Here is a 9,444-nt window from a genome sequence, read left to right on the forward strand (position 1 = left end):
GATGTATTGCTTGTCTTTGTTTAATAATACAGAAGACAAAGACCTTAAAAAATAATCGCATATCGCATCGCAATCGCAATATTGGGGCAAATAATCGCAATTAGATTATTTTCCATAGTCGTTCAGCCCTAGTTTTAATTGAGTGATAGTGTCTGGCTCAAACTGGGGGAACTGGGCTGTCAAATGGGTTTTAGCTGGAAGTTCAGACTCATCAGGTTCTTGTTTGTGAGCGTGAAGTCGTAAGGTCGTTTGTTTTTGTTCCTAATCTGATTTAAGGCCACAAACTTGGAGTAGTGACCAGAATCCTTTAATAATCCCTAAGGAAATTATGTAAAGAATATGGTCTTTGATACATTCAGTAGAGCTCAGAGCAGAGCTGCTACTCCTCAGCATCAAAACGAGCCAGTTGAGGTGGTACAGGTGTCTTACTGGGATGCCTCTTGGGTGCAACTTAGATGACATATTTGAGGTATGGTGAACCCAGAGGAGACTCGGAACATGCTGGAAAGATCGTGGCTCTCTGTTGCCGAATCCCTCAATATCCCTTCTAGACTGGTCATGTGACTTTGACGTCAATAAGTGATAGACGATTGATAGATAAATGGATAGTTTGACTATGGAAGGTTTCCATATTTGTTTTATCTCAGAAAATTAAATAAAAATGATTTTTGAAATATATCTCAAGCTGCGTTACATAGGACTGTCAGTTATATAAGACAGGTAAATAGGGCTTGAATGATGGGTTAGCCCTGTCTGTATTCACACACTTGTACCAAACTGCACGAAATGTTAGTTACAACTAACAATTATTGACAATGTGTGTTATTTCAGAGACCACACAAAGCCAGTGGTGAAGAGATGACAAAGTACCACAGTGATGATTACATTAAGTTCCTGAGGTCCATCCGACCGGACAACATGTCTGAGTACAGCAAACAAATGCAGAGATGTGAGTGCGCTGTTTTCTTCTCATTAATCCTCGGCTTTTCCTTCTGTTCAGGCGTGTAAAAACTGGTTTTCTCTTTCTTACAGTCAATGTTGGAGAGGACTGTCCAGTCTTTGATGGTCTCTTCGAGTTTTGTCAGCTCTCAACAGGTGGCTCTGTGGGTATGTTTTCCAAACACACTTCACATAATCTCAGTCCTTTTGTTTACAAAGAGCAGCTAATCAGAAAAAATTTAAAAAGGAAGGTGGATGCTAAAATGACTTGTTTCAGAAAGGGTGAACTGAGAAGCCCAGAATAACATACATGAGGAATATTTTGACTGTTCAAATGCAAACTTACAAGAATCAAAATACAGTTAAAACTCCCCTTAAAAGCTCCATCAGATTGTTTAATGTTGATTATTCTTTTTCATTCCTGTAGCTGGAGCAGTGAAGCTGAACAAGCAGCAGACAGACATCGCCATCAACTGGGCCGGTGGGCTCCATCACGCCAAGAAGTCAGAGGCCTCTGGTTTCTGCTATGTCAATGACATCGTGCTGGCGATCCTGGAGCTGCTTAAGTAAGAAGCACAGCTGTGCTCTGTTTTTACATGACTGTATATCCTTGTCCTCTGTCAGCAGAGCGCATTTATGAAAGCATCCAGAAATGCTCTGTTAGGCTCCCTGTCTTTGTCCTGTGTCTTTCTGAGTGGTTGATTTTCATCAGCATTTATTTGCTTTTAAGTAGAAACACACACTGGGTGCACTTTTGGAGTGTTTTTTGTTTTGTTTATGTTATTATACAGTAGTAGAACTGTATAAGTTTATTAACTGAGTTCTATGCCATGTTTCAGATACCATCAGAGGGTATTATACATTGACATTGACATCCACCACGGTGATGGAGTAGAGGAGGCCTTCTACACCACAGACAGGGTCATGACCGTGTCTTTCCACAAGTATGGGGAATACTTTCCTGGCACTGGAGACCTGAGGGTTAGTTTTCTTACTCTTACGTCTGACACGTGACCAGTGCAACTTGAACATGTGTGACCATGAATTCAACAATATTCCCAATGTGTGCAGGACATTGGAGCAGGAAAGGGCAAGTACTATGCAGTGAACTACCCCCTCAGAGATGGTATTGATGATGAGTCCTATGAAGCCATCTTCAAGCCTGTAAGTTTTATTTGATAATGTTTCTGTAGCCAGCAGAGAGCATGTTCACTGTTCATGTTCTGACTTTATTATTACTGTGTGTGTGTTAGGTCATGGCTAAAGTCATGGAGATGTACCAGCCCAGTGCTGTGGTGCTGCAGTGTGGAGCTGATTCTCTGTCTGGAGACAGACTGGGCTGCTTTAACCTCACCATCAAAGGTATAACCACACAGTCCAAAAGATAATGCTCAGATCTGCCTTTGTACCATCAGGAATTTCACGCCAATATGTGCTGACTCCTACAGGTCACGCCAAGTGTGTCGAGTACATCAAAACTTTCAACCTTCCTCTGCTGATGCTGGGCGGTGGAGGCTACACCATCCGCAATGTGGCCCGTTGCTGGACCTACGAAACCGCTGTCGCCTTGGACTGCTCCATCCCCAATGAGCTGCCGTACAATGATTACTTTGAGTATTTTGGGCCTGATTTTAAGCTGCACATCAGCCCCTCCAACATGACCAACCAGAACACCAACGAGTACCTGGAGAAGATCAAACAGCGCCTGTTTGAGAACCTGCGTATGCTGCCTCACGCCCCCGGTGTCCAGATGCAAGCGATCCCAGAGGATGCCCCTCACCCAGACAGCGGAGACGAGGAGGAGGAAGACCCAGACAAACGCATCTCTAGTAAGAGACTTCAGGAGGAATTATTTTTTTTAGGATTAAAGAAACAGTGGCATGAGGATTTGTACTGATGCCTTTTTGTGTGTGTTCTGTTTTTCAGTCCGAGCCCACGACAAGAGGATAGCCTGCGAGGAGGAGTTTTCTGATTCTGAAGATGAGGCGGAGGGGCAAGGCGGGGGACGCCGGAACGCAGCTAACCACAAGAAGGCTAAACGAGTTAAGAAGGAGGATGAGAAGGGAGGAGAGGAAAAGAAAGGTGAGGCTAGTGAGACAAACCTATCGTAGAACATGATTAAAGATAACAGGAACAGTATTTACCCATGTGTCTTTGCTTCCTAGAAGTCAAAGAGGAAGAGAAGGAGGAGGAGAAAATGGACACATCAGGGTAAGAAACATTCAGACTGGGACAGAGTAGTTCACTTTTACTTGTCTCGGTTGTTCACTGGATATGGAGTAGAGAATTTTGACACCAGGTTCCCAGCTTGAAGCAATTTCAGATTCATGACATTGTGGTTTGTAACTGGTTGGTGTAGTGGTTTCTTGCATTTATCATTTAGGGTTTTCAGTTAAGGCCGTGTGTGTAGTAAGGCAATGCTGTCTACCTCTCTGCATACTGTGTGGCTCACACACAACAACAAAGCAGCTAATGAGACAACAAGAGGCATATAGTGGAGTTGCATTGCATGATTTGACCTACTTTTTAGTTGTTCTTTAGACTTGTAGTTGAAGTCGTTCAGTCGGTTTTTAAGTGTTTAAAAAAATGGCTTCATGCATACAGACAGGTGTATTAAGCTCCAATCAGAGGAGCTGCGTACCACACACATTCATTTATAGAAAGAGGTGTGAGGCATGAACAAGCAAATGATCACCGTCCATCACCTCCCTAATCTGTTCTGCAGCTGGTAATGTTGCTGTATGAAAGTACTAATGATTATTCAGTGCTGTTGGTAACTTGCTATGGTTAGTAAAAGCACGAGGTTATTGGTGTGTCCTGGCACACTGCTGGCTAATCAGTTAATTAGTGATATGACCAAAGCTTCATCTGATTGGACAGTTGTTTTGATAAAGAGATACAGGAGTACAGTGTGGGTGTAATATGGTGCTTCACTAGTTCATAGTTAGTGTTTGAGAAAAGGGCTGGTAACAGCAGATAAGTTACTGAAACTGCTAAAAGAAAGGGAACCCTCTTTGTCTTTGTGTTAGCTGTTTAGATGATGTTTTCTGAGTAAACTCAGTGTAGTAACTGTAGCAACTTCTAACCTGTTTCAGACCAAAAGAAGAGGTGAAGACGACCTGAAGACCAGCACACAGAGGAATGGATGGTTTTATTGTTATCCTCAAGCCCCTCTTGATTCCTGTATTCTCCCGCTCCAGTGATAGGGCCTTTTTCTATTCCTGTTTTTATTATGTGCTCTTAGAGGCAAGCCTGATTTACACTGTCACCTGTTTACAAGCCCAGTAATGCGCCGGTATAAACCGCACCCGCCTGGTGCTCCATGTAGAATAAAATCAATCCCTGTGAGCTGGTGTGTAAACCAGGTTTGCTCTAATAATATTTGAAAGCCACCCAGAGTGTTACTGTTCCTATCCTGGTATTTCACTCGGAAGTCCCTGCAGAGATGTAGATGATTTCCAAGTGCTCACATGCAAAAAGGCTTCGTTAGTTTTCAGACATCTATTTATGATACTGTGATACTGAATAACCAGCATGAGGCACTGTTTGCCTCTGTGTTGCTTCACTAGTGAATGCATGTTTAGATTGGTCTCGCCTTTAGCATGTACGTATTACTGCCTTTGCCCAAACAGTCCCCGATCTCTGCTCAGTAACTTATTTAAAATCACGAGTACAGTCCCCTCAGCCCATTTTCCTGCTCTGTTTTTTTATTTTCTTCCTCCATTGTGTGTTTATGTAAGTATGAGTGTGAACCTCTTCTGGGGTTACTGTTGGGGTATGAGTGACTTATTTTAGATATTTTGTACCATTATACATGAAGGTGGAGTGAGCCTCTACACGTGCTTGTTTGGAGTTCTATCCTTGTGAAATGTGCATTATCAGAACTTTGTTATAAAAAAATAAATAAAAGATAAAACAGAATCTTATATTGTCCTGACTTGTTATTCGTACTGACACTGTAAATTAAAGATACAAAGGCAAGCCAGAATTTACAGTACAGTGCCACCTAACTTGTCATCAAGAGCAGCGGTCTCCAACCTTTTTTGCGCCACGGACCGGTTTATGCCCGACAATATTTTCACGGACCGGCCTTTAAGGTGGATAAACACAACAAAATAAAACTAGTACCGGTACTGTAAAAAAGAAGATTTATTCATAACACACGTGAAAAGACCCAGGAAAACAGAGTTAACGATAAAAACGATAACAAAAATAACGCTGGAAACCGATAAAAACCCTGAAAACTATACATTTCACACCTGAGCCTCAACTCTCGCGGCCCGGTACCGGTCCGAGGCCCGGGGGTTGGGGACCGCTGATCAAGAGTGTTTTAAGAAGACCCAGCTCCCCAAGTTTGCTCGATCACACTTCCACATGCAGTGTACTGAACCCCAAATTGTCCGTGCACGTGGCTTTGAATGCTCAGAGAAAAAAATGGCTACAAGTACATTCGGTTCTGATGACGTTATTAGAGACAATTTCCTTACCACACCCAGACAGTCTTGGTGCCTGTGGAGGTTAAGGGCTCAGAGTAGGGAGTTGTTTGGTGTCAGCCAGCTTCTTGCAGAGCGTGAGATGAGGTTTTCGATTGTATAATCACAGGACGGTCTGAACTATCAACTTTTTCTGGTCCAGCCCACTTAAGATCAAAGTTTGACATCCCCGTCCTACAGTATTGGTCAACTGCTTGTAACCACTTGAAAATTTCACACCTCGTGGATATCGTGCAATTGTACAAAAATAAATCTTTCAAACTAAAAACTGCAACTTACTAATAAAAGTTCCCATTTTTTCTCACCCAATATGTGAATCAAGCATTAATGCAAAAACACTGAGTACACAGGCCAACAGGCATTTCATTAAATATGCAGATGACACAGTCATTGTAAGCCTCCTTCATGGTGAAGAGGATTCCCATGGGCCTGTTGTGGATGAGTTTGTTTCGTGGTGTGATCAGTCCTCCTTAATGATTAACACCTTGAAAACCAAGGACATGGTTATTGACTTCAGGAAGACATCCCCCCATCCTGCGCTAACAGTGGTAAATGGTGCAGCCATTGAACTGGTGGACAGTTACAAGTATTTGGGGGTTGTTCTTGATAACTCTGTCCTTTGAGTAACATCTTGCTGCTACAGTGAAAAAGGTTCAACAAAGACTGTACATTTTAAGGAGGTTGAGAGGTTTCAATGTTTCATCTGAAATGACTCTTTTTTTTTTATAAAAGTTTTATTGAATCTGTTTTAACTTTCTGTATCATTGCTGTACGGTAATATGTCCCTGAATAATAAGACCAGACTTAGCAACCTGGTTAAAGTGGCTGGTAAGATTTTAGGGAGGTCTCAGGTCCAGCTTGTGGACTTTTATAACAGGCAGGTGCTGAGGAAGGCCACCTCTGTCCTGTTGTGTTCAGATCATCTTCTCTTTAATGATTTTCAACTGCTTCCATAAGGTCACCGTTATAAAGTGCCTGCAGTGAAGACAGAGACATAGATTGTTTTTTGTACCTGCTGCTATTATTAAAGTTAATAACACTAAACCATAAGTGTTGTTGCCATTGCACATTGTACTTTTTTGATGAAAAATCTAGGTTGTTTTGTCAGGCTTATATTAGATTATTTTGGAGTGTGTATGTGATGTGTTGGTTGTCTGTACGGACATACTGCAAATCAATTTCCCGTTAGGGACAATAAAAGGTACCAATACCAACACACTGTACTTTGATGTGTAAACGTTTTCTCACCCTGCTCTCCCCCTTGGATCAAGTGTCAGAGCTGCAAACCATGTCTGACTTGGTAAAAACTGTTTAAGGTTTTACAAAGAGCGATCGATTCGTTAGCAGATCACTGAGCTTAGTAGAGAGAATGGAAGAGGTATGTCCCACATGAGAGTATAAGAAACACAATCACCACTATAAACTTGTATCACTCCACACTGTTCAGGCTTATTTTTACTATCAAGTGCTATCAAAATGAGAGATGACAAACTGGAACAACTTTTTAAGGTATTTTATAGCGATTTTTGGCAGAATGGCTTCACAACAGAAAAATGATTGATAAGTCAAATTCTTGTCAAATTAAATACACTTCAGGAGAATGGGTTAAAGTCCAGTCACAAAATATGTAGAGATCCAAACGCCCCTGATGCCACAGGAGTGTCAAAAGTGATGTTAGATAAAAAGCCTTACAATAAACACCACACTCTCGTCGGCTCTATTCCTTTATTGTGAAGTAATCTGGGAGAAGTGTACAGCGTAGACCTTTGTTGTACCCTGACTCCAGATCAGTTCAGATGAAGGGGAGGAGACAAAGTGCCGACTGTCCGTTATTCCTCTTTCCTGACTGGACTGAGTCTGATGTCAGCTGAAGCTGTGGGGTCAGGCGGGCTGGCAGTTTACGCCTCCAATTCAAAGTCAAAGTACTGTGGGTCAAAGTAATGAATCCTTACGTATCCGTCTTCTCCTCCACTGCTGTAACTGCACAAAACGACAACAGCAGGAGAAAAGTGTTAACAACTGCTTCAACCACGCTGTCTGCATATTTGAAGATGATGGTCAGGAAGACGGTCGTCTTTTACCTCTTGCCGTCAGGGTGGAATGCCACACAGTTGATTGGGCCGAAGTGACCTTTGACCCTGCCAAACTCCTCTTCATAGGCAGCATGGAAGAACCTGAGTACAGCAAAGAAGGTGGTTACCACCACAACAGGTTCCTGAAAGGACTAAAATCAAGCATTAAAAGGGGAATCCACATCTGTCACGTTAGCTTACCTGGCCTCAAACTTCCCGATCCTGGTGGAGGTCGTAGTCACCTCCATGGCCTCCTGTCCACCTCCCATCACCACCTGAGTGACACAGCATTGAGTAAATATTAAATGTCAGACTGATCCTCTGTGCAAAGGACATGCAGCACCTGTGAGGGGCTTCTCTTACATGGTCCATTATCGGGGAGATGGCAGCAGAGTTAACAGGTCTCTCTGTCTTAAATGTCTTGATGTGATCCAGAGAAGTCGAGTCAAACAACTACAAGAACATGAGGAACATGACCAACACTCAGTAACAGCATCAGAGACATCTGCATGTGACGTTTAAAGCGAACGTACATCAGTGACCTGATCACAGAGGTTGTGTTTAAAGGCTTACCTTAGCAGTGTTGTCCTTGGAGGCGGAGATGAACATCGTCAGATCCACAGATGTCTGGATGTCATTGATCTGCTTGGTGTGCTCCTTGGCCTTCTTCAGGATCTCTCCAGACTGTCCAAAACATGAAGCATGTTTCAACATGACGCTTTGAAGCGGGATTCATTTTTTTCTTGTTTCAAGCTCCGCATTTTTATTCAGGCACTCAACAATTCAAAATAAGCCTTGTTCATTTCATGTTACAGTGGACCTCATCAGTTCATCCTGTCTGAAACAAGCCGTTTTGGCTCTGCTCCCTTTAAGCCATTTCTGTCCTGATAAGCTGCCTCTTGCATGTCTGAGATAACCATACAAGGACACCCTCTCTGACATCACACAGGGCCAGGGTAGGGAAAAAAAAAAAGATGGTGTGAAACTGTTTTGAGCAGTCTGGCTTACAATGACTCCTTGTACATACTCTGGTGTCATATGAAATTCTGGTCATGTTTAATATGAGCAATCACCATGGTAACATCCATCCATATATCCATTTTCGTAGCACTGTGAGCTGTGTGTAGATCGCACGTTGCTTTCTATGTTGCCTGTTTAATACATTCCCACATGTTCCCAGTGTGTGTGACAAACCTTGGCACTAAACTGGTTGATCTCTCCGTTCTCATGGCCGGCAATGACAAATTCTCCCAGAGGTCCCCACACAGCACTGGTGATCTTGTGGTCACTGCATGGTACGGTCAGGTAGGGCTGGTTGTCCTCTGCAGAGAGAAGAGAGAGAGAAATTACAACTTTATACCACTGACATGAGCCATAATCCGCATATACGGCAATAATTCCACCAATACAGTAAAAATCTCTAAATTAGAGCTGGGCGATATAAGATTTTTTCATATCACGATATGTTTTTTTCATTTCAGGCGATAACGATATATATATCACGATATAAGCCAAATAACTATATTTGTAAGATTTAAATGTGCCGTTGCGCACAAGTAAAATGTGAAATAATCAGCAGCTTGTTTTGATTTAAATATTTATTTCCCATAATAAATAAAATATTGCAAAATTAAATATAAGGCAAATATTGCAAACTACACAAAAGGCAGCCGCTAAAGCATTTAAGTTTCAAAATAGAACAAACGAAACAGACTAAATCGTCAATTCCACTTAGAAACAAAATATTAATTCTAAAAATAAATGGTTTGTTTTACAGAAGAACAGACAAAACTGACTAACTTTTGTCAATATCAAATAAACTGAGAACTAAAAGGAAATTCTCAATCGCTCCTTGTTGTATAGCTTAGCTTTTCAAACAGTTTTAACAGTTACTTTAGTCTGACAAAAGCCGAATGACGAATTAGCGCTTCCAGTCAGAG

The 9,444-nt window shown here is 42.0% G+C and overlaps 2 protein-coding genes across 2 annotated transcripts in view; one reads left to right on the forward strand and one right to left on the reverse strand.

Annotated features, from left to right (window-relative positions):
• Positions 1-4,860, forward strand: part of LOC102193309 (probable histone deacetylase 1-B) — an 8,064-nt gene extending 3,204 nt beyond the window's left edge. The window contains exons 3-12 of the mRNA XM_005745228.1: positions 832-949; positions 1,033-1,107; positions 1,367-1,505; positions 1,779-1,920; positions 2,011-2,103; positions 2,193-2,301; positions 2,388-2,768; positions 2,866-3,021; positions 3,105-3,150; positions 4,035-4,860. Of these exons, the coding sequence (XP_005745285.1) occupies positions 832-949; positions 1,033-1,107; positions 1,367-1,505; positions 1,779-1,920; positions 2,011-2,103; positions 2,193-2,301; positions 2,388-2,768; positions 2,866-3,021; positions 3,105-3,150; positions 4,035-4,062 (1,287 nt within the window). The 3' untranslated portion in view covers positions 4,063-4,860. The remainder of the gene's footprint in view (positions 1-831; positions 950-1,032; positions 1,108-1,366; positions 1,506-1,778; positions 1,921-2,010; positions 2,104-2,192; positions 2,302-2,387; positions 2,769-2,865; positions 3,022-3,104; positions 3,151-4,034) is intronic.
• Positions 4,861-6,931: 2,071 nt separating this feature from the next.
• eif3i (eukaryotic translation initiation factor 3, subunit I) overlaps positions 6,932-9,444 on the reverse strand; it is a 4,921-nt gene continuing 2,408 nt past the window's right edge. The window contains exons 6-11 of the mRNA XM_005745229.2: positions 8,699-8,826; positions 8,078-8,188; positions 7,868-7,957; positions 7,706-7,779; positions 7,514-7,606; positions 6,932-7,412 (exon numbers count right to left, since the gene is read on the reverse strand). Of these exons, the coding sequence (XP_005745286.1) occupies positions 7,331-7,412; positions 7,514-7,606; positions 7,706-7,779; positions 7,868-7,957; positions 8,078-8,188; positions 8,699-8,826 (578 nt within the window). The 3' untranslated portion in view covers positions 6,932-7,330. The remainder of the gene's footprint in view (positions 7,413-7,513; positions 7,607-7,705; positions 7,780-7,867; positions 7,958-8,077; positions 8,189-8,698; positions 8,827-9,444) is intronic.

This window comes from Pundamilia nyererei, unplaced genomic scaffold, assembly GCF_000239375.1.
Source record: "Pundamilia nyererei isolate P.nyererei 1_Seehausen unplaced genomic scaffold, PunNye1.0 scaffold00156, whole genome shotgun sequence".
Lineage (NCBI taxonomy): Eukaryota > Metazoa > Chordata > Actinopteri > Cichliformes > Cichlidae > Pundamilia > Pundamilia nyererei.